Source organism: Mastigoproctus giganteus, chromosome 1 (genome assembly GCF_048544385.1).
Source record: "Mastigoproctus giganteus isolate SK-2022 chromosome 1, ASM4854438v1, whole genome shotgun sequence".
Classification (NCBI taxonomy): Eukaryota; Metazoa; Arthropoda; class Arachnida; order Uropygi; family Thelyphonidae; genus Mastigoproctus; species Mastigoproctus giganteus.
In genome coordinates this window covers 206,323,930-206,350,283 of record NC_143575.1, presented here as the reverse complement: position 1 = coordinate 206,350,283, position 26,354 = coordinate 206,323,930, and the positions used below count along the sequence as shown (strand labels likewise).

Here is a 26,354-nt window from a genome sequence, read left to right as displayed (position 1 = left end):
ACTAGGCACAATATTTGCCATTGATCATTTAGAATAGGCTTTCAACCATAATTCTAATGTTTCTGGTTGATTTCAATTAATTTCTTGCCTTAAAAAGCATTATTACTGTTCTTTCTGAAACACCAACCAACCAATTCAGCTACTTCTTTAACAAGATTTTCTTAAGGCCTGCCTAATGCAATGATTCCTTTTTTTGCCACTTACTTTTCCCATGAAAGTTGTGTGCGCCCCCCAACTTGCCCCCCTCAGTTGCAGCTGGCATACCTGTAAATAGAGAAAATGTGTTAATCCCACACTCTAACTTCAATGCCATAAGCAAATGTGTAGAAGACTGTGTTCAAGCTATTATATGCTCCAAATAGCACAAATGACCAATTTTTTGTGTAGCATCTGTGTGTCATATTTACACAAATATTACACATGTTGTGATCTTTTTCACAGCACCTCTAATCATTTTGACCAGTGTAAAACAAGACCCTGAGCAGAAAAAAGACAAATTTCCACAGCGTTGAAACCTTAATGTTAGCCATCTCAGTTACGAATACAGGATATCTCCAAGTTAACCTTTCCAGGTAAATTTATGTATGTAGTAATTTAAGTTTTTCCAAGGTTGTTTCAAATACAATTCAAATGAAGCACCTGTTAATATAAAAATTGTTCCTGAATCTTCCAACACACGCTGCAGTCTTTTATTTATTTTTTCAACAAATAGTAGACAGTTCTGATAGATGAGGAGCACAAAAGTAGCTCTGAAAATCAAAGGTAGATATCGCAGATGTTGGCCATCGTTGTCAGACTTGTGTTTAAAAAAAGCCCAATTCTCTGGAATTCAGGTCGAGAAATAATGAAATCAAATTAAATGATAAATTGACAGGGGATACTACTGCATTAAAAAAATAGTAATCATGAGGTTTGTTTTTTTTTCACAAATTTTAAAACACTTCTAATTTCTGGCAGTAATTGTGCTCCAATGTTGAGCAATCTGGTCAAAACAAGAAATTAATATTTAAAGGCATTTTGGTACAGAGGTTTCATATTTACAATGCTTTTTAAAAATTTACACCACAGAGTTGGAGCAAATTTTTAGTGGAAAATTCAAGTGTCTGTAGGCAGAGTCTTCTCACTTCCATAAGCCCACTCACATTCAGCAACTCACTGTTACACTCTTACACCATGTGAATATTAAGTTAGTTTATTATCTAATAACCAAACACCTATAACTTAATGTAACGTTTCAGAACCTTGTCGGAACGAATCCTCAGACCATACTTAGTTATTAAGGTAACATAGGCAGGTAATATTTAGTTATTAGCTAAATAAACTATCTTAATTTACATATTCACATGGTATAAGAGTGGTTACTATACCGTAGAAAACTTGATTTCACGTTAAAGGAATAATTATACTTAAAAATAATTTGCTAATGATAATAGCAGAAATTTGCACAATTTAATTCCTATTAAGGTAGGTTTCCCCCCCCCCCCCCAAAATTGAGAGAAAAACTACATTACAACAATGAGACAGAGAAGGGGGTCAAGCTGGGTGAAAGACTGATTTTCTCCAGTAAATCCAAAAAGAGATGGAAGTTATGGGATAGAATGGTTAGAAAAATGACAGCTATGATTCAATGCTGCAAAATGAGAAGTTTTACACTTGGGGAACAGCAACTCCAAAATAATTTATTTTTGTTAATAAAATTAACAAAAGGAAAAAAGTCACAAGTCAGGGTTAAATTTGAAACTGTCTGCAATTCTGCCCAGACATGATAGAAGGGAGTATATGATGAGGGACTTGTCAATCAATTCAGCCCTGGAGAGATTGTGCAAGGCTCACGGGGTAGGATTTTTTTTCAGCGTGGTCTGTGCTTGCTAACAGGAGAGACTGCTTCTACAGGGATGGAATACACTTAAATAGAAAGGGTGCAAGAATGGGGGGGGGGATACACAGAACTAAAAGATTAACAGTAGCCGCAGGCAGACGCGAAAGTGATTCTTGCACTGCTTCTATTGTAATGAGCAGCAGCCTAGAGAGCAAGTTGCCAGGGAATTCAAGAGCTGCTGGGAGTCATCATGGAACAAGTAAATACAGTAAACCCCCGCTATTTGCGGGGGTTACGTTCCTGAGAAATGAAGCGAATACTGAGTTATGGCTCCCATAGTAATAAAGGGGTTCCGTTCCAAAGTATATAAGAAAAACTAGTCTAAAATTTTGTCTATGTATGTATTATATGTACCTTCATAATATGACTATGTACATAGACAGTACATAGTGAAATGCAAGCATATGGCATCGAAATGAAAATAAGAAACAATTTAATATTAAATGTAATATTTATTAGAAATTTCAAACAAATCTTTCAAACCAGCTTCTTTGCTAGCTAAAAAACCTATCCCGCCAGTGCTATCACCAGTTTAGCTAAAGCGTTGATAAGGAGTTTTGCGTTTTCACGAATGATGAATGAATTTAACGGAATTTTATTTTGAGTTCGGTCTTCTATCAACAGATTTAAAGCTTTTTTCCATTTTTTCTAATTAAACATCACGAGTTACAGAGCAAATATTTGAAACAATTAGCGCGTTTTCACGGACACTACGGCGTATTTTTTCTTCCGATTTCTTGATTGATCGTACCGTTGACTCATTGATTTTATAATGTTTTGCCACCGAGAAGACACTTTCACCATTAGAAATTTTATCTAATAACTCAATTTTATTCTCTAATGTCATCACCTTCTTTGATCTTTTCACATTTCCCTTGTTAGTCGTAGCCATATTTTTGTACGGGTTAGAAAGAACTTGTCCACAATAAAGTCACTTTCTTCCATTAACACATTCGAAAAAGTCTGTTTTACACTGCAAAACGGTAGATTTATCACTTTTGTAAGCATATCAATTGATAAATTTATTCAATTTATAAGCATATAAATTAAAAGCAAACGACGAAACCTTCCATAACAAGCGCATAACACATATTGAACAAGGATTAGCGAGAAACATTCACGCTCGCGATTTTGTCACCCCTCTCCCCCACCCACTGAGCGCTGTTTTGACCGGGAAAGATCATTTTAGCCACGTCCATTTTTTTTTTTTTTTGGCGGAAAATATTCACGGCGCTTTAAAATTCACATTTTTTTAGGTTTCATTTTATATTAAATCGGCGATCGCGAATACGCAAAACCGCAAATACAGATACCGCGAATAGCGGGGTTTTACTGTATATGGGCTGTGTTAAGGTAACTAAGAGTAAGAACAAGTGCATGTATACTTGCATGTACAATAATGCTAGAAGTATAGTAAATAAAATTGATGAATTTGAAGTGCTGATCAAGACATATAAGGCAGATATAGTTGGGATATCAGAAACATGATGTCACACAGATATAAGCAGTGCAGAATTGGAATTTGGGGAGTACAATGTGTACAGAAAGGACAGACAGGGTAGGAAGGGAGGAGGGGTTATGCTGTTAGTTGAGAGACACAAAATCTAAGGAAGCGTATCCAGTTAACACGGGTGGACAGTGCAATGTTGAGTCTGTTTGGTGTAACAAACACTGGAAAAGGGAAAATGAGAGTAGGAGTATGTTATAGGCCTAATGACTCTGATGAGTACAATGAACAGTTTTGCAGAGAAATAGAATGGACCAGTAAATCAGAATGTCTTGTAAGGGGGGATTTTAACTTTCCAGATATTGACTGGAACTTGTGGGTTGGACACTTGCACGCTAGCAAGACTTTTGTGGATTTATTGGAGGATTGTTTTCTACACCATGTCTGAGAGGCAACCAGAGGGAGTAATACCCTTGATCTGATTATCAGTCGTGATTATTCATGCATTAAAAATTTGCAGATAAAGAAACCACTAAGTGACAGTGTACTGATGTGGGATTTACTTAAAGATGTAACTACCATCAAGGGTAAAGGGAAGGGTTTTTGTTTTCGTAAAGGTGACTACAGTGGTCTCAGACAGTTTTTAAATTCTATACAGTGGAATCAACTGATGTTACCAACGGTGATGTTTGTTTGTTATTTGGTTTTTAGGAGCATTAGCAACTAAGGCCATATTGCTCCGGGGATATGCGGTGGTCATTCCCTGACCTTTCCGCATCCTCCGTATTTAGTAGTCACAGACTCAAACCCCAGTCTAATCAAGAAGTGTGTGCTACGCACTGCTGCTCCTGCCCACCTGGCTACGGAAGCACCTACCAACGGTGAATTCTAAATGGGAAGCCTCCAGAGACTTAATCTTGGAGGCTACTAAGCTTATCATACCAACTAAGAAATACTGTTCAAGATTCAGGCCTAAATGGATGTCGGATGAATTAACGAGGCTCATGGCTGAAAATAAAAATGCATGGGATGCATATAAATTATCAGGCGACACAGAAGCCTACGGCAGACATAAGCTAGTCTGTAATCAAGCCACAAAGGAGGTTTGGCAGGTGAAGGCAGATTATGAGAAATCTTTGGCAAAGGACGCAAAGAAAAACAGCAAAGAGTTTACTTATGTAAACTTTAGAAGGAAAGGGATGAATCAGATTGGTCCACTTAACATAGATGGTTCAACTATTGATGATCCTCCTCAAGTCACTAATAAACTGAATGAGTATTTTCTATCTACATTCACACATGAGGAGTTATTCAAGGAGGGGAATGCCAGAAGTTTATCAAACGCTAACAGGGAGCTAAGTCATTTTGTAATAACTGAGAGCAAAGTGGAGGAGAAATTGTTGAAGTTAAACATAAGAAAGGCACCTGGGGTAGACGAGATCTATCCCGATATATTAAAGGAGGCAGTAAGGGAAGTAAGCACACCCTTAGCCATAATCATTAGAGCATCCTTGGACTCGGGGGAAGTCCCCACGGACTGGAGATGTGCAAACATACAGCAGGCCCTCGTTATAACGCAGTTCGCTTTATCCTGATTCACTATAACGCTGTTCTTATATTATAACCCGTATCTGACTATAACGCTGTCACAAATCACTATAACGCTCTTTTACAGATTGCATTTTTGGCATATTTAATGAAATCGTTTCATTTCACGGAGTCAACAGCTTGAAAATGAATAGCAAAACAGCATTAAAACGTTTTCCACACTCAGTGAAATTTCCTCACACGATAATTTAATTGCAGTACAGTGACTTGTTACATAGTTCAACATTTTAAAAAATGATCAAGCATATTGCTTGTAATATTTGCGTTATATGCATTTATCCAAAGTCTAGTCATCACTCAATACAGTTTTAAACATTGTGCGTAACGGACAGTTTACTTGAACACTGAATCATAATTAATGCAACCCACTCAGTTACATTTTTGAAGAGTTAATAATGGCGGATAAGAATGAAAAAGCAACAACATCTGGACGCAGTACGAAGACTACAAATGTAAGAAAAAGACTGAATTTGAAAATTAAATTAGACGTTTTGAAGTGAATCGATTCTGGTCAACAACAAGTGGATGTGTGCCATAATTTAGGACTGGCAAGTTTAACTGTAAGAACAATTATGAAAAATAAAGAATTAATTTTAGCAGCGGGAAAACAGCTGTTCCACTGCAAGCAACTAGGGCTAGGCCAGCTATTAGGATGGAAATGGAGAGACTTCTAAATAATTTTATTGAAGATAATATCCAATGCAGAATTCAGTTAAGTTAAATATATATAAAAAAAAAAAAAAAAAAAAGAGAGAGAGGTTAGCCTATATCTGAAGAAAACTCACCTTAAAGAAAAAAAAAAAAAAAAAAAAAAATGCAGAACCATTTAAAACTAGTAAGGGCTGGTTGAATAGATTTAAAATCCAGGGAGAAGCCGCAAGTACAGATTACGGAGCCAAAACTTTCAAAAAAGAACATGTTAAAATTATTATAGAGGGGTATTATGTGTTATACTTCTTAACAATTTTTAACATAGTTGAAGCAGAATGTTTTTGGAAACGAATGCCTAAAAGAAGTTTCATATTGAAAGAAGAAAAAAACATGCCAGACTTCAAAGCGATGAAGGATCAGTTGACTTTATTGTTGGGTGGTAACGCTGTGGGGGATTTAAAATTAAAACCCTTTTAGTTTACCAGGGCACCTCTGTAGCCAGTGGGCAGGAGCGGCAGTGCGTAGCACACGCTTCTTGATTAGACCGCGGTTCGAGCCCGTGACCACCAAATACGGAGGATGCGGAAAGGTCAGGGACTGACCACCGCACATCTCCGGAGCAATATGGCCTTAGTTGCTAATGCTCCTAAAAACCAAATAACAAACAAACAATAACAGTTTACCAGGAAGAGGGCCAAAGTATAACCAAAAATCTACACATTTTTAATGATTAAATTCATCAATTAAATTAAATCAGTTAAAATCAATTTAGATCAATTAAATTCATGATTTTAATTGGAATGTTATGATTCATAAGTAGTTACCACATAATTATATACGTATGTAATGCAGAATATTTTATATACACAAATATTTGAATATTAAATATTTCGACCGACATTTGTGCATTTTTTCACTACCATTTATTATTGATTAGGAAATATCTTATGGTACTGACTGTAAGTCACAAATACATATGTTATCCTATGGGAATGCGGTGCTCGCTTAGCGCGGATTCACTTAGCCCTCTTTTCCGGAACAAATTATCAGCATTAAGTGTGGGTCGGTCACCCGTATCTCCAATTCGCAAAGGGGGATCAAAGGGTGAAAAGAGTAATTACAGACCTGTTAGTTTTACTTCTGTTCCAGGGAATATAATGGAGTCACTGGTTAAAGAAGCATTGCAGGATCATCTAGAAAAGACAGCAATAATAATTCAGACACGACATGGGTTTGTAAAGTGGAAGTCTTGTCTGACCAATTTAATTGGATACTACGATTTGGTCACAAAGGAACTGGATGCAAAAAATAATTTTGATATATACTTGGATTTCAGGAAAGCTTTTGATACTCTTGCACATGGAAGACTGCTGTACAAATTGGAGCAGAATGGCATTAAGGGCAAGTTGCTACACAATGGATAAAAGGATGGTTGAGTGGGAGACAGCAGAGAGTGGTAATAAATGGATACTGCTCTATGTGGACTAATGTTATTAGCAGAGTCCCCCAGGGTTCAGTGCTGGGTCCATTGTTGTTTTGTGTATTTATCAATGATATCGATCAAGGTATATCAGGCTTAATGTCCAAGTTTGCAGATGATACAAAGGTTGGCAGAGTTGTTAATTACAATAAAGACTATACTACTGCAACAGGGTCTAGAAACGTTAGGAAGATGGGCTGAGAAATGGCAACTGAAGTTTAACAGTGACAAATGTAAAGTACCCCATATGGGTAGCAGTAAGCAGGGAGGTGGAAAATGAAAAAGACCAGGGGGGGTAGTACATGTGCAGCCAGATATGAAGTTCTCTGAGCAGTGCAGACAGGCTGCCAGAGCAGGTCATGGAGTTTTGTCAATGATATATAGGAATTTTGCTAGCAGAGACAAGGAGGTGATTATCCCTTTGTATAAGGCAATGGTCAGGCCACACCCTGGGTACTGTAATACAGGTCTGGAGGTCTCATTTTAGGAAGGATGCAGAGTTGCTAGAACGAGTACAGAGAAGGGCAACAAGATTGGAGAACGGAACAAAGTGATGCTCTTACGAAGAAAGGCTTATGTTCTGCAAGTTGCAGCATCTGGAGACTAGGCACCTGCAAGGTGATCTTATCGAGGTGTATAAGGCCTTGCATGGATTGAGCAGGCTCACTGCTGATGGGATTCTTCCTCTTGCTCAGATTACAAACCTTGAGTGGGCATAGATTCAAATTGAGGAAAGACAGTTGTAGAATAGATGTGCAGAAGTTTACCTATAGCCAACGGGTAGTTTATTGCTGGAACAGACTTCCATCTGTTGTTGTGGAAGTTGATAGCTTAAATAAATTTAAGGCTGAACTCTACAAACATTTGGAGTGACTGGATTAGTGAAATGGGAAGGATTATTTTATTTTTTTTTTTTGGCTGATGCTGTATAAGCTTGCTTTCTTGCATCATATGCTTCAACTAATGCAACTAATAACTTATACAATTGGTGCAGTTGAATTAAAAACAGTAGAAGAAAGGGATTTGGCAGTTATGATATGGGTGGACATGAAGCTTTCCCGTAGACAGGTGGCAAGAAGAGTCCATAGTTGCTATTGATGATTTCCTAAACATCTGCTTGTAGAGATAAGGAATTCATAACCCTATTGCATAAGGCAATTGTAAGACCTCACTTGGAATAGTGTCCAAGTATAGGGAGTGCAATAAAAAATATATATATTTAAGTTATTTGAGAGAATTGAATGATAGGCAACCTGATGAGCAGACTTGACCGAAGTCTAAAAGGCACTGAGAGGGAACAGTAAAATAAATGAAGGAAAACATTTTCACTGTTATAAATGATTACAGAACTAGGAGCATATATGTTCATATTAAGAGAAAGAGGTTCAGAATGAATTTTAGGAAGTTTTCTTTCAATCTGCAAGTTGTTAATTACTGGGATAAGCTATCACCAAATGTTGTTGGCTAACAGCTTGGAGAATTTCAAAGGCCAATTGGATTGGTTCCTACATAAGAAGGGAAGTGTATAGTTTTATTTTATTATTTATTTATTATTATTTTTTTTTGGCTGGTGCAGAAAAAGTCTGCACTAGCCAAGAAGGAAAAAACAGGTACGTATCAGTATTAGACATATATTATAAGGACAACATATGGCCAATACTAAAAAACAAAACCATATTTAGGATTTACTGATCTCAAAAAAACAGCATATGACAAACTTCGTAAAAATCTAGCATCACAGATAACCTTTTAAGGGGAATAAAAATTTTATATAAAACTGCAAGCCTGCAGTTAGGATTAAGGAACTGCTGGAAAATGTTTTAAGATTAAAACTGGAGAAGAGAAAAGCTATATTTATCTTTTAATGTGCAAGGGTCCTTTATTAAAAGAAATGTAACTTACTGGCAAAGTTCAAGGGAGAAGATGTAAATATCGGATCATTATATGCAGAATGATATTGTTCTGCTAAATGGCAACTTGCAAAATCTGCAAGAATCTCTGAATTAATAAGATATAGGTTATAGACAATACAGCATGAAAATTAGTTGAACAAAAAACAAAACTTATGAATGATGGGAGAGAAGGAAATTTTATAATTTTGATTTTCTGTTTATGTACGACCTGTTGGCATCAGACCACCCAAGTGCTGCATTAAATAACCAAATCCTGAAACAAATTTGTGTTAGGAACTGTCCCTAAGCAAGTTGAAAATTAGAAATAGAAATAAACAACAGAATAAGTAAAGCAATAAGTCAAAAAAGGGAAAAGATTTGCTGTTAATAGTAGCTTATGTTTATTTTAACTTATGGAGCTAAGAACCAAGTTCTCAAGTAAAGCAACTAATCAAAAAGAATAATCAGAAATGAGTTTTAAGAGAAACGAATGGAACTAACAGACAGAAGTAATGGCAAGACTAGACTGCAATGAAGAAAAATCTTGAGCGTAACATCCAATCAAAGGTACGTGAAGTAAACTTAAGATGGTATAGGCACGAGAAAGGGACATCAGACAGCTATCTCAAACAAAAATGGATTGAAGGTTTTAACCAAGCATTAGAGGAAAGAAAGCTTACTCTGACTAGGTTAAAAATTAACAGAAAATAGGACAGCATGGAGGAAAACAGAAATGGAAGGCCAATAGTTCAGAACTGATTTTTATTATCATAGTAACCTATACACTCATTGAGTATCACATTCATACAGTTAAAAACAAAAAAAAAGTTAGAAGTTTAACAGTTTCATTAAAACTGTTATTAGTTAGGAAAGTACCCAAAATCAGAAAAAACAAAACAAAACTGCGATATCAAAACAATGCAAGAGAAAGTTTAGAGATTAATTTCACAAAATATTTTCTTAATTTGAAATAAATAAATAAAAAATTATTACACCAGTTTACCCCAAATATAGAAAATCTCCAATAACCAGTAACTCTTAAAACACATTTGACTTTAAAATTTTATTTCATGAAAAAAAGAAAGTCACAGGAGAACTTACAATCGCCTTGACATATCAGAGGGCCCAAAGTATAACGGCCCTTCTTCTCATCTGTGGTAGATCCGGTATCACCAAATCTGAGTTGTCTCACTGGAAGATACTCCTTCTGTGTAATATCACCTTCATCAACAAGCCATCCTCCTACTTCAGTGTCACAATTGCACCATTTGTTGGGATCCCTGCAATTTCCAAACAGTCCACAGTTACATTTGTAAGAGCCTGGCAACGAACCACCCCAATAATCCATTTTCTGGTTATTTCTGCTCACCCACCACGAGAAAGGTTCAAATGAAGTAATGCCTTGGACTGAAAATAAATAATATAAAAAAATTAAATAAGTTCACAATTATCATAAATTAACCCATCCCAAATCAGAGCTATGCAGAGAAGCATTATTAAAGGTAAGGCGACAAAACTTAGAATGAGAATGGCATATGAAAAAACTGGTATAAATAATCAGCAATGCAAAAGCAACACCATCATCAATGTGTTTTAAGTATGAGTATTTCTACATAGTTTTCAGTAAAGGGAAGTGAGAAAATCAAGTGATAAGAGAAAGAAAATTCTTCTTGTATAACCTGAGCACGCATTTGTAATGAAACTTCATTTATGAGAACAGCTACAATCCAGCAATATCCATTTTAAAGAGTATGTGAAGAAAATTTCACTACACCTAGCACTACACATAAAATAAAGTTTAAGGAAACTGGCTGTCTTTTAGTTAAGCTAGGAAGAGAGGCAGAAACCAATTCAACAAACTTGCATTTCACAAATTGCCAATGCAATAGAAGAGTTTTCTGGAGAGAGTGCACATGGAAGTACAAGTGAAAATGGCCATGTCAATATATGGACATGCCTTATGCTACAGTATGCAAAATATTATTCAAGTTTTCCTCTTCTACCCTTACAAGAATCCACCTTTCTCAACAGCTGCAAGCTGATGACGCACCAGTTAGCTTATATTTACTATCAGTTTCCTGGTATAAATAGAAGTAGGCAACCACCGGCAAAAAAACACCTTTTGTAAAGATGAGAACTTGATTGTCCCTTACATTCAACCATCCGATCAAACACTTTCCGGTCACCCTTGACGTTGAACATCTCGTCAATATGTATTTAAAACATATTGGCCTGTACAGGAGCATATAATTTAACATCTCTAATGATATGTTGTCTGTAAATAAACTGTGAACAGACACAATTTGGCCACAGTAGCCCTTGTGCCGTTAACCCCAATTCCAACAACAACAAAGATGAGAACCATTTTAATCTGAATGAAAAATGTCGATGCTCAGCTGTCAAATTTCAGCAAAAGAACACCCATGTGTTGTACAAGTGCTTCCACATATATCCTCTCCCCAATGAAGGGCAGACAGAGTATGGTGTGGAAGTAAAACTACTTTCATTACTAATCCATTCTTTTCCAAAGAGATTCATCTTATGAGGCCTTTAACCTGCTTTCTAACTTATCAGCAGTATCAGGACACATTGATGAGCAAAATCAATCCAGAACATCAATAGTGGAGACGTTTTTGATATGACAATATTCATTCAGGATAGAGACGTCTCTACACATTGCATGCCCAGTGCAAGAATTACTACTGCTGATTTTTGATCCAAGTTCTTGTGACAAAAGTGATCTATCATGACATGATATCACAAAGACAGCTGTCACTGAAGAAGAGGTAAGAAAATACCATGAAATGTCTTACTCCATTATTTGCAAAATAATAAGAGAAGTTTACCTCAATATAGTACATAGAACACTTCCGTATGATACCCTCCAGAAATTAAAATGAAAAAATTACATTAGAGTAACAAATAATTAAAAATTAATTTAACACAATTAAAAGTCAATTTAATGCAATTAAAAATAAGAAAATTAATTAAAAGAATTTAACGAAAAAAATTGCAAAACGATTTTCCTTCCTGAAGCTGACAATGCTTTTCGACCATACGTCATGATCACAGGAATGAAAATTACTGAATAGGGGTGAGTATGAAACTTAAATAGGGATTATTTGTCTTCACTCATGCGCGTAAAAGCACACGAATCAGAGATGAGATATGGCCGACAAACATTAACAGAATTTTCATGTAATTTAATTTCTATGGTTTCTGCAATTAATAGTCACGTATGTAATGTTGGACACTAAGTATTTTGGCCTCGTTAAATAAAAAAGTATGTTTTTCGTTAATGGCGTGAAAGGCTAATTGTGATGTTGCTGAACGAGAAGCAGGAACTGAGGCCGCATGTTGATTAACACGAATATTCAAAGGAAACCGCGTCGAACCCTGGTAAGATGAGTTGCAATCACCGCAAGAAATGTATACCAAGTCATTAATTCCCTCCAGATATAACCTATCGATACACATAATTATGGGGGATTTTTTGAACAGCTTGGTGCAAAACTCTGTTAAATTAACACTAAGATACTCGGCCCAAAGTTACCATATTTCGTTTCTAAAATATTGCCTTCAAAACAACATCGTTCCGAAGTTTGCTAGGGTCAATTTAAATAAAAAATTTCGGGCATAAAACAACTAGCATTTGCCACATCGGGTAATATCGTTGAACTTGCCTTAAAATCTCGATATACTAATAAACAAAAATACCATTCCTAGGTTAGGAAGCTTCGCGATAAATTAAAAAATTATCTACATCCTAACAATTGGTCTGTATTGAAGACCTCCATAGATTTGCGACGGGAAGTACAGGCCTCAGATATAAAAAACAGACACGTTAACAAATTACAAACATTATTGGGAAGGTCAAGACACGTTCATACGAATTCTAACACATTTTCGTGGGCTTGCAAACAAGTGCATACAATTGGGTGACAACCCCAGCATACACACAACGTGCTACCACAGAATATGTCAGCTAGTTTGCGAACATTCCCTCGCCCAGCATTCAACGAACCAACATATCAACAGGTTACAAATCTTTCCTCTTATACACTATCGCAGGACCAGATTTCACCTTTATACAAAGGATTAAATTATAATTTACCACCTCAAAAACTACCTAAAAAACAGTGGGTAATTGATATTGAATTTGGACTTCGTAATGTTCCGCAAAAAGATTTATTTATTCAACAAGTTAACCAAGTGGTGAATAGCATAAAAGAAATGCAACTTCCTAAATTGAATACACATGAGAGTTCAGCTTTACGTGAACTTCGGGAAAATAAAGACATTATTATACAGGGGGCAGATAAAGGAGATACTAGTTGTTGTTGTTTTGGTTTTTAGGAGCATTAGCAACTAAGGCCATATTGCTCCGGGGATATGCGGTGGTCATTCTCTGACCTTTCTGCATCCTCCGTATTTGGTGGTCACAGGCTCAAACCCTGGTCAAATCAAGAAGTGTGTGCTATGTACTGCTGCTCTTGCCCACCTGGCTACGGAGGCGCCCATAAAGGAGATACAGTGGTAATACTCGATAAACCTGATTATATTAATAAGTTAGAATCAGTTGTTTCAGATACCTCCACTTATCTTGAAGTAGACCCGGCACTATTTACCAATTTAGTCAATCAATACAATAAAATGTTAACCACGTATCGAAAAAAATGACTATATTACTATGGCTCAGTTAAAGGAATTGAAGGCCAGAACATACAATATTCCTGCACTTTTCGGTCAGGTAAAATTACACAAGACTGGATTTCCTATTCGGCCTATTGTTTCCTACAGAAACTCGGCATTTTCATCCTTAGCCACACATGTATATAGCATTATAAAACCCTTTAGACATGTGATACAATTTGGGATTAAGAACTACGATACATTATTTAATAACCTAAAGGATTGTAGACTTGGTGACAATGACAATTTATTCTCACTAGATGTTACCTCATTATATACGAATGTAAACGTTGAACACACATTAGATATTATTTGGGATATGTTAAATAATAACTCGATACCAATTAATTATATGAAGCTTCCTATTAAGGAAATTTTTCACTTAATTAAACTGTTAGTTGAGGCCAACTATATCACCTTTTGAGACAAAGCGTACAAACAAATTTTTGGTTTGCCAATAGGATTGGGCCCGAGCGGCTTAATATCGGAGATCTATCTCTCAACGATTGAGCATATACATTTGACGCCTTTTTGACCCCGTATACTATGGAGCGTATTCAGACGATGTTCTAGTTATTACTGATAGTAGTACTATCCAAGACATTTTACATTCGTTTAATAATATTCATTCTAGGCTCAAATTTACATTGGAAAGGGAGGATACGGATACAAAGTCATTAAATTTTCTAAATTTCACGTTTACTCGGGACTCATATAAAATCCAATTTAACATCTATCGAAAACCTACAAACACCGGTATGCTTCTACATTATAACAGCTATCACCCGTTCACCTACAAAAGATCGATTATCTTTAATCAATTTCTAAATGCCTACAAATATTCAACGACGGAATCTGCTTTGGGCTCAGAAACACAAATATTAACCAGCAGATTCTTAAACAGGGGTTATCCCCTTGCTACAATAAACTGAATTAGGGTACAAGCTAAGGATAGGATATAAAACACTACACCAACCAACAATAGCAATATCAAAAAATATTTTATTTCTGTCCCATATGTTGAACAGTGGCACAAACAACTTAACAGATTCTTTAAAGATACCAAATTTAAAATTGTGGCCAGGCCAATACGGAAATTACACATTATACTGAACAATCGCTCAGTACTTTCCTCGTTCGTAACACAAATTAATGACCTGGTGATTGCGACTCGTCTTACCAGGGTTCGACATGTTTTCCTTTGAATATTCGTGTTAATCAACATGCAGCCTCAGTTCGTGCTTCTCGTTCAGCAGTGTCAGAATTAGCCTTTCACGCTGTTAAGGGAGTGTCGCACGGAAGTGTTCTATGTACTATATATTTTTATTAACTTCTCTTATTATTTTACAAATATTGATATCAACGTAGAACGTATTGAGCATTACAGCTCTGGTTCATACTATCTGACTTCATTATGTACATACTGTAGGCCCTCGATTTAATGGACTAACTGGGGGAAGGGGTGTCAGCTATTGCCAAAAGTTTGTTAAATCCAATGTATTTTAAAAACATTAATAACGAACTTACAATGTACAGGATGTATTAAAATGTTATTATAATGTACATTGAGAAATTTATACATGCCATTAAAATATCTGTTAAAAATATAAAAATAAATTTGCAACAGGAACCAAACTTAAGTTGTTTTCAATGTGAAAATTCGTTTTTTCATTTAAATCCATTTTAGAGGGGAAAAAGACTTCAATTCTTAAACTCCATTGAATAAAAAACATACAAAAAAAAAAAAAAACGTTAAAAAAAGATACATAATATTCAATATTAATATTAACTTAATTGAAAGAATCACAATTTTCAAATTCAGAAACAACTGTCATATGCAGGGAGAGGTGTTAATTCCTTGCTGGTAGAGGGTTCTGGTGAAACAGATCCAATTGATGAAGTGGTCTTGAAGAAATCAAGCTTCCTTATTACTGTAGATCGAAATTCTCTAAAATGTTCATAATAAGGAAGCACACCAAGGTCTGATGATGATTCAATATAATGTATGATGTCATCCACAAGTTGTCTTATAACAGACAATTTAGGATGAGGTGCAATTGATTCTTCGTCTTTGTCATCATCATTGTCCTCTTGTTCTCCATGAAGAACATTCCTGCAATCTCTCCCTCAGAAAAAATTTGATAGCCCGGATCACCTTCATCATTTTCGAGCCACTGTTCCACATCATTCTTAGTTGCATTTTTGTTGCCGGCCCTCAGAAGATTGTCCTGAAAATTAGATGCCTCAACTCCTTCAAAGTCCATTTCAGGTTCTACGTCATAAAACAACTTCTTCCAAGCATTGGCCAAGGTAGTAATCTTCATATCTTTCCACGCAGCTACTAAGTTGAAGATAGCAGATCTGATGTTGTATGCAAGTAAATTTTGCAGTGTTCTGGTGCCTCTTCTATCTTCTTCTGCATCTTCTGTTTCTTCCAAAACAACCATCACCTCTTTCAAAAACTTCTTATACAACCTCTTACATGCAACGATTACACCCTGATCCATTGGCTGTATCAGTGAAGTAGTGTTAGGAGGCAGAAAAACATTTAATTCTCCCATCCCTGCTAACTAGCCTCTCAGCATTAGGGTGAGCAGGTGCATTATCTAGCAGTAAAACAGACTTTATTTCATTAGAAGAAATTTTCAGCACATCTGTCTGATGTGCAACGCTATCGGATATAAACAGATTCTAAATTTTTCCTTTAGGACAGAAATTTTTTGTCCGTTAAATAGAGGGCCTACTGTATTTCCAATTTGGAAATAAACATAATAATACAATGTAGGTTGAGTGCTGCTTTATCTTCAAACAACACAATTTACCTATTCGCCAAGCCACTCAAGGAATATTTTAGATCATCTTAATGAAATAGCACCATCCAACTTCTTAATAGACATGAAAAAATCATCACAAAACTTACCAAGGCCACAGAATAGGAAGTTCTTGTGAATGAAGTGACACTTTTGTGATGGCAATATTGCAAGGAGAGCTGTCACTGAAGAACTGGTAAGAAAATACCACAAATCATTTGACTCCATTATGTATATACAGTAGACTCTTGATTTTCCGGGATAGATGGTAAAAAAAAAAAAAAAAACACCCCAGATAATTGATTTCCGGGTTAATCCAAAAATACAGAAGTCCCTGACATATGTAAGAAATACGTTCCAGGACTTCTTATGTAAGTTGAGTTTTGCGTAACTCTAGAATGACTAATAACATATTGCTACTATATTATTATTGACAAATCTGAATTCGGCACGATACTTGTTTATGTTTGACCATTTTCATACATCCTTATTATTTTAATTTTCTGATCCAAATCGATCGCTTTCCTTTTGTTGGTAGATTTACTAGTCAGTTATTCTCTTAGTTGGCACCATGATAACAGTCAAAATGAAATTTTCTGTAAAGAACTTCACAGGGTTAAGGTGAAAACTCATTATTATCACCCCACACAAGCTCACATTTTACTAAAGCACATTTCTAGAGGTCACTACCATAAAACAATAAAAACAACTTACACTTCCGGTTTATTGGGCTTTTCTGTTAGTGCATCTAATTATAAACCAGTAGTAAACTCGATCTTATTGCATTTTCGATAATACCTATAGCTGGAATTCTGAGTTTTTAGGTTATTATGGTGAAATGTGTGTTCCCTTCACTGAAATCTTCAATCATATAAAAAAAACAAATAAATTTTAAGAACCTTCTCTTCTTTCCTATTTTTTTGCTTGTTACTCTGTATTTCATTTGTGCTATTTGTGCATGCTGTGATCATCGTTATTGATTGCTTATTATTATTTTTTTGTTTGTTTTAAATTTTACAATCCTAAAAAAAAAAAAATGGGTGAAAAAAATTTACGTAAGTCTGAAGTTGCGTAAGTTGGGGACTTACTGTATCGAAAAATGTTCAGCAACCTACGTAAAAAGTATGGTGATAGAAAAAAAACGAAAAAACTTACCGTGCACTACTCCCGTGTCCAATACGATGCTTCCCTTTATTTTTTATGATGTCAATTTTAAATCGAATAGCTTCCCTTTATTTTTTGCAATGTCGCATATGGTTTCGTTACCAACATTATAATGGTTCACTAAAGATTTAATGGATGCACCGTTTTAAAACTTTTGACTAATTTCAAGTTTTCATTTAACTGAAAGCGCAACTCTTTTGCATTTACCCATAATTTTCACGATTTCTAGACAAAAAAATATTTACTATAAAAAAAATTGACATCCCTGACATAAATAATGAAACAAAATTTGTCTTTTTGTGGTGCAACGGAACACAGGAATCAACATGATGCACTAAAACAAATGAAACATTTCTTCTCTCTCTCTCTCTTTTTTTTTTTTGAGCGGTGGGTGTGAAGACAGCAGGGTTGCAAGATAATAGGTATATTATCTCCCAATGACGACTTATAATGCCGCTTCTTGTCCCTTTTGTAAGACTTGCAAAACATCTGTTTATACCTATTCTAGTTATTATTTGAATTTTATGATTTCTGTTTTTTTTTTTTTTTAATTTGGAGTCTTGAACTGTCCTGGTTAATCTGATCCCGTTAAATCGAGAGTCTGCTGTATTTACAATTTGGAAATAAACATAATAATACCAATGTATGTGCTTTATTATGCACAATAATATGCAATTTGAGTGCTTTATTATATTCAAACAACATAATTTACCTATACTTTAGTGGCAGTCATGATTTATACTTTATCGTATATTACAGTGCTGATTTCCACTGGCAATTTTTGTATTTTTTTATTTATTTATTTTTTCTTATAATGTCCTCTTCTGTATATACCCATGCTAAGTTTTGTTGATATATTTGAAACAGATTTGCTCCAGACCACTCTCGTGCAAGTATGGTTTAATTACGGTCCCCCCCCCCCCTACCCAGTGCATTAGATAATAAAATATGTCATAAATTCAAACTAATATACATACATAAAGATATACAAATTAATTTTGTGATATATCTACCAAATAAGAAAAATAGTTGTTGGTGAAATTAGCAATACATTTTAAAATAAAAAGCGCAATATGAAAGTGGAATATCAATTTGTAGAACAATCTGTTAATTCTTCACAATGTAATGTACACTTATAATAGTAGCAATGTAACTGTAATGTCAGAATGTGCCATCGTTGTTGGGCTGCTTATTTTTATTTTAAATTGAATAGAACCTTCAAAAGAAGCTTATTTAGATAAAGAAAGAGAAAGACTATAAAGTGTTTAGGGCGTAAGCCTCAAGCTATGGAAAAGTCTAGACTATATATAAGTATAGTGCAAATTAGCAAAGCGGCATCATTTTAAGTTATATCTCATATTGTGAATACCTTCACGAGTTGCCATTATATTGCACTACTTCGAATAAGTAATGCTTCACCTGAGGAGAAGGCTAATGTTACTTATTCTCAGATGGATACCACCACCCATCCGAGAATAAGTAACAGCAGTCTTCTCCTCAGGTGAAGCATTACTTATTCGAAGTAGTGCAATATAATGGCAACTCGTTGTGAAGGTATTCACAATATGAGATATAACTTAAAACGATGCCGCTTTGCTAATATTCTGTTCATTCAGATTTGGCTATGTATTATTGATGCTTTCGCACTATACTTATACATAGTCTATAAAGAGAAAGATTAAATAAGTTTTCACTTACCTTTGATGGTTGACATAAAATTTAATTAAAGACCCAGTTATTGTAAAAGCTCAAATGATTATCTTCTTGCAAATACAGTAAACTCTCGATTTTCCGGGATAGATAGTAAAAAAATATTCCCAGATAATCCAAAATTACAATAAGTCCCCAACATACGTAAGAAATACGTTCCAGTACTTTACGTAAGTCGAGTTTCGCGTAACTCGGGAATGACTAATAAAATATTGCTACTATATCCCCGATGTGCCTAAATTACAAAAACCACATAATATCGTCAGAAGAATGAAGAAAAATAGTTATATATTTTTAATTAGTTCAATTAAAAACTTTATCTGGGGACAGCCGTAAAGTAGCCAGAGTGGCACATAAGAAAAGAAAACACAAAAGGAAGAAAAAACGCATGTTATTTAACTGTAAAAACTGATATGTATTACGTAGCCTTGGTTATTATTATAGTTGACCTTCATTGGTGCCGACCACTTCTCATATTGTCTTTCTCCTTTATTGTGTTCATCGTTGCCACTGAAAAATCTGAATTCCGCCCAATACATGTTATTAATCTTTGGCCATTTTCATACATCATTATTATTTTAATTTTCTGATCCAATTCAATCGCTTTCCTTTCCTTGGTAGATTTACTAGTAGCGCTGTCATTTATTCTCTTAGTTGGCACCATAATGGTCAAAATGAAAATTTTATGTAAAGAACATCACAGGGTTAAGGCGAAAACTCACTATTAACACTCCACGCGAGCTCACATTTTAATAAAGCACATTTCTGGAAGTCACTGCCATAAAACAATAAAAACAATTTGCACTTTCTCGTTTATTGGGCTTTATGTTAGTGCAATTAATTATAAATGGGTAGTAAACTTGATCTTATTGCATTTTTGATAATACCGATAGCTAGAATTCTGTGGGGTTTTTACGTTATTATGGTGAAATGTGTGTCCCCTTCACTGAACCCTTCAGTCATATAAAAAATATATAACGTAACGTAAGTCCGAAGCTACGTAAGTCGGGACTTACTGTATCGAAAAATGTTCAGCAATCTACATAAAAAGTATGGCGATAGATAAAAAATGAAAAAAAAACAAAAAAAAAAAACTTACGTGTCCAATATAATGCTTCCCTTTATTTTTTACAATGTCGTGTATGGTTTGGTCACCAACATTATAATGGTTCCTTAGAGATTTAACAGATGCACGGTTTTCAAACTTTTGAATAATTTCAAGTTTTTGTTTAATTGAAAGCACAACTCTTGCATTTGCACTTCATTTTCGCGATTTCTAAACAAAAAAAAAAAAAAAAATCCAACATCCCTGACATACATAACAAAACAAAATTTGCCCTTTTGCGGTGTGACGGAACACAACAATCGGCACGATGCACTAAAACAAACTAAACACTTGGTCTTTTTTTTTTTTTTTTTAAATCCCCCACTGACGACTTATAAAGCCGCTTCTTGTCGTTTGTTTACTTTTGACTTGCAAAACATCTGTTTATACCTATTCTATTTATTACTTGAATTTTATGATTTCTGGTTGATTTTTTTTTTTTTTTTAATTTGGAATCGTCGTGTCCCAGTTAATCTGATTCCAGTAAATTGAGACACTGCTGTATATTAATAACGTTATACTTAGTGGCAAAAAATTAAAGCAAACATCTAATCAGTAAACAAGCTGGAATAGTGCATATACATGACACAAGAAAAAATATTCAAAGTATAATAAAGGAAGATAAAGAGAGAGGGAAAAAACCCCTGAAAGTCTGACCAATGTGGTGGCAGTGATATTGTATAATATCACTGCCACCACATTGGTCAGACTTTCAGGGTTTTTCTCCCCCCCCCCCAATATTGTATAACTGCATGGTGACTGATTTTGTCATCTTTCCTCATTCACACAACTCTGTTGACTTTAGGACCTGTAAAAAAAGATATTACTGAAACTGCATGAAACTTGGTGGGTTACTATTTGAAGCATTATACATTAAGTACAGAAATCTTTAACACTGTACCACTATCCTTTTAAACTCATGTCACAAACTTTTCAAATGCCCCTCATATATTTGGGGGGGGGGAGAGAGAGAGAATTCTTCACAACTTAATTAATTGCAGGACTTGAAGGTTGAAAACAGAAGAGAACAATCACAATAAATGATATAAATTACTAAAAAGTTTGAACAATTCACTGTCATAAATAATATCATGTAAATATAATATTAATAAAGTACTATGGGTATGAAATTAACTTCAAGATTTAAACTGTATACATCAATGAACATGTGGCCCAGCGTGTATTATTTATCATATTAAAAATTTCCATAAAAAAAGTAGACACACATTTTATGGTTCTTCTTATTTGCAAGAACAATTGAAAAAGTTTCATAAAACTTTAAGTAACATAACCATAAGATGGTAGGTTGAAAAAGCTCAATCTCAAAACAGTATTGCTACAATAGAAAGCAATATGTATGGATGTGTTGTGGTAAGAGATTATCTCAAATATGAAGGGAAACTGGAGCAATGTTATTAGGAATTTAAATCTGTCATTAAAGTGAGTGTAAAGATATTAACAAGTAACACAGCACAACTGGAAGATATACTATCCAATAGTTGTTGCACTGTAAAAGTTTCAAGAAATGGGTACTGACCTACACCAGAAAGGGGAAGCCAGGCTGGGGTAATCGACTTCCTGTACTAGTGAGAATTTCATTTGACCCAACCAACACAGACGATTATTCTTCATGCTTATTTGAAACTATATTCATAAAAAATTCAGACTGTAGAAGTGCTAAAACTGGATTATCAAATATATAGAAAGGGTTTTGCTGTGGACATGCTCAGGAGTATTGAGAGCAACAGCCATTCCAAGTGGCATTTTATTTCTGCAGTGTTGGTGCTACACCTATGAAGTGTATCTCAAAAATAGCAAACCAGCATTAACTGTTGGCCAAAGTTAAAAATTTGATTTTCTCTACCTACCTAAATATAGAGAACTTTTAACTTTTTTACTTGGTATGGTTTTTCCAGTTACTGCATGCAAGATTCTCTCTCTCTCTCTCTCTCTCTCTCTCTCTCTCTCTCTCTCTCTCTCTCTCTCTCTCTCTCTCTCTCTCTCTCTGGTGTTGCAGGAAAGTAGTGCAATAACAATGCAACTCATTGTGAAAATAGCTTTTTTTTTTGCACATCTAAGCAGAGACCACTGCATTAATGCTATGAAGCTTGGATTTATCTGTCTGTAATTCAAAGTTTTACTTGTTTCTAAATTGTCTATAATTATTTAATAAATGAAAGGTTAAACTTTGAAATGATTTATTGTATGACAGACAATGTCATTTATTTTGAAAGTGGTGCAATATTATTGCAACTTGTTGTGAAGGAAGAATTTCAAATTTCACACGTTTCATGGCTAGTTGAAATAAATTTGAAAATGGAAGTAATAATAATAATATATATATTTAAAATTGTTTAAAAACTATTTATACATATGGGCAGAAATACACGTACAGTGCCATTTCACGCATTTAACAATTTTAAAAATAATTTAATTTTCAGTAGAATTAATTATTTTTTGAAAATAAAAAGGTGGTAAAAAACATGTATTTTTTTTTTAAAGTACCAGTCACTTGGTAATTTCTTTCATGAGAAGGCAGTCAAACAGTGCTAATTATATGGATGGGATTCAGCTATTTGCCATACAACAGAAAAAAAAACATCTGCAACAAAATACTTTTTCAGCAGGACTGCACTTCTCCACACTAGATTCAGGAAATTTGAAAATTCCAGATAACACATCTGCAGGCCAGTGGACTGAACAAGGAGAAACTGATTTATTAGTCCCACCGCTCAATCTCCCGAGGAGGATGGCCTTAGGTAGATTGATGAGAGGGATTGTCATGGTCAGATTCCATTCCCTCAGGTTCGGACCAGACAGGTGGGGTGTTTTGACTGCTCCCTTGAGCACTCAAAAAAGGAATCCAGAGTTGCTTTGCATGTTGCCTCTTCTAACGCAAAAACTCATAGTAGCAACCAAGTTTTAGTGTAACTTTGGTGGATGAATCTTATAGATGAAGGCCTCAATCTGCATCCACAGATTTAGGACTTCATCTATAACATTTAATGCTTTTGATATTCTTTTCCCTGTCAGGCTCTGTTCTTCTTTAACTTCTGGGCTTTTGTTTGCTGCTGCCTCCTCCTCTTGAATACGATGCTGCTCCAGTGCGAACAGATCTTCATTTGACAATTCTTGATGATGCGAATCAATTAAATTATTGACATCAGTTGCCTCCACTTCAGCGAAACCTATTGTTTTGTTGAGTTTCAAGCATGTCTTTAGTTTGTGCATAATCTTCATCGGTATCAGAGCTGAAGGAGTTGCTAAGATCTGGACATAAGTTATGCCACAAACTTTGAATACAGTTATGTGGAACTTCACGCTATTCAGCATCAATGAATTTTAAAGCATCTTTTATATTGAAGGCTCACCAATATTGCTGCACACTCATCTGTCCGTGGTCCATCTTGTCAATTAGATCAGCCAGAATACACTTTAAATACTGAGCCTTAAAAGATTTAATCACATTTTGGTCCACAGGCTGGAGTATTGAGGTTGCATTTGTCGGAAAAAAGACAATCTTGATATTAGAACAGACATCAACAATACTGGGTGGATGGCTTGTGGCATTATCAAGAATAAGTAAGGTGTTGAACAGAATTCCTTCTGCCTTACAATAGACTTCCAATTCTAGTAATAACTGAGATCCAAGATAACTTCTGAAAATAACAGCAGTCATCCACCCTTTTAGGGTTTGAGTACCAGTACATGGGCAAGTACGACCTATCTTAACCTTTAAGGGCACGAGGGTTTTGATAGTGGTAAATGCATATACAGGTTTCAGTTTATGGCCCTCGATATTAGCACCAAACAGAAGTGTTAGCCAATCTTTCACTGCCTTAAAGCCAGACACAGCCTTTTCAGATGGAAAGTGCAATCAGGCATTTTTTACAATATAAACCAGTTTCATCGAGGGTGAATATTAGTATTAGTATTAGTAACGGCCGTATGGTGCAAGAAAGCCTATGGCTTATGCTGCACCAGCCAAAAAAAAAAATCCGAACAAAACAATGATATAAACAAAAATTAAATAAATAAATAAATAATAATAATTAATAAATAAATAAATAATAATAATTAATAAATAAAGAAAAATAATAAAATGAAATAAAAAATAAATAAAAAGGAAATTAATCCTATCATCCTATGCGCTTCCCTTACCCGAAAGTACTATCCAGATGACCTTTGAATTTCCCCAAACTGTCAGCCTCTACCACCCATGAAGGCAACTTATTCCAGTAATTTATAACTCGCTGGCTAAAATAAAACTTCCTGCAGTCCAATCTAAACATTTCCCCCCGTAACTTGAATTTATGTCCCCTAGTTCTAGCATCATTTATAACCTTGAAAATTTTGTCCTCATTCATTTTACTGATGCCTCTCAGAGCCTTAAACACCTCAATCAAATCTCCTCTAAGGTGTCTAGTTTCCAAACTCCGCAACCCACATATTCGAAGTCTTTCTTCATAAGGACGCCCTTTTGCCGATCTCACCAGGCGAGTTACCCTTCTTTGCACCCTTTCAAGAAGCTCGATGTCTTTCTTTAGGTGCGGTCTCCATACTTGAACACAGTATTCCAAGTGTGGTCTAACATAAGCCTTATATAATGGGATTATCACGTCCCTATCTCTACTTGCAAAAGTTCGATAGATCATTGATAGGACACCATGGGCCTTCCTTGCAACCTGTTTACAATGCTCAGAGAATTTCATGTCTGACCGTATCGTAACACCCAAGTCCCTTTCCTCCAGTACTGGGTTTAGTTGAACTCCACCAAGTGAATAAGTTTTTTTGGGATTACTGTTTCCCAGGTGTAATACCTTACACTTTGTTGGATTAAAGCACAGCTGCCATTTTTCTGACCATTCTTGAAGTCTATCTAGGTCTCTCTGAAGAAGCTCAGCTTGACAGTGATCATTAACTACTCTACCAATTTTAACATCATCTGCAAATTTAGACATCACGCCCTCTATCCCTTCATCAATATCGTTTATGAAAATTAAAAACAACAGTGGTCCTAATACTGATCCTTGGGGAACCCCACTTCTTACATCAACCCAATCTGAGGAATAGCCATTTATCACAACCCTCTGCCTCCTGCCCTGAAGCCATCCTTCTATCCATCTAAGGATTTTCCCAGTGATTCCAACCTGTTCTAGCTTATAAAGCAACCGCTCATGTGGGACTGAGTCAAAAGCTTTGCTGAAATCTAAATAAAAAATGTCGAAATTATTCCCTAAATCCAGCTCGTGAGTGACCCTTTCGAAATAGCGAACCAGATTTGTTAAACATGATTTTCCCTTTACAAAACCATGCTGAGTATCCTTGAGAATTTCAATTCGATCCAAATGATCCTGAATTCCACCCTTGATCATTGCCTCCATGATTTTCCCTACTACTGAAGTCAGACTGACACGTCGATAATTTCCCACTTCACTTTTAGAGCCACCCTTATGTATGGGAGATACATTTGCACTTTTCCAATCCAAGGGAATCTCCCCAGAGTCTAGTGATGCTCGCATAACCAGCCTCAGTGGTTCAATGCTCTCGCTTGCCGCCTCTCTCAAGATTATAGGGTATATTCCATCAACTCCAGGAGCCTTACTGGTCTGTAGGCTTGAAAGTTTTGTCATTAAATAATCTTGCGAAATTTCAATATCATTAATTACATATTTTTTAACTTCGCTCCCACAATTTCCCATTGCCACAAAAGGCTTTTCATTTGTAAATATCGATGCAAAATAACTGTTGAGTTCATCTGCAATGGCAGCTGGTGTATTTATTACTATCCCCTTTCCCTTACGTAAAGGTCCGATCTGGTTTGTCCTGCTCTTCTTGGCATTTATATATGTGAAGAATTCTTTATCCCCCCTCTTTGCTCTGTTTGCTAGTGATTTCTCATAAACTGCCTTTGCC

At 35.4% G+C, this 26,354-nt stretch overlaps 1 protein-coding gene across 1 annotated transcript in view; it reads right to left on the bottom strand.

Annotated features, from left to right (window-relative positions):
- Nrx-IV (neurexin-4) overlaps positions 1-26,354 on the bottom strand; it is a 405,554-nt gene that overhangs the window by 81,448 nt on the left and 297,752 nt on the right. Inside the window, exon 15 of the mRNA XM_090384064.1 lies at positions 10,059-10,364. Coding sequence (XP_090240190.1) covers positions 10,059-10,364 — 306 coding nt within the window. The remainder of the gene's footprint in view (positions 1-10,058; positions 10,365-26,354) is intronic.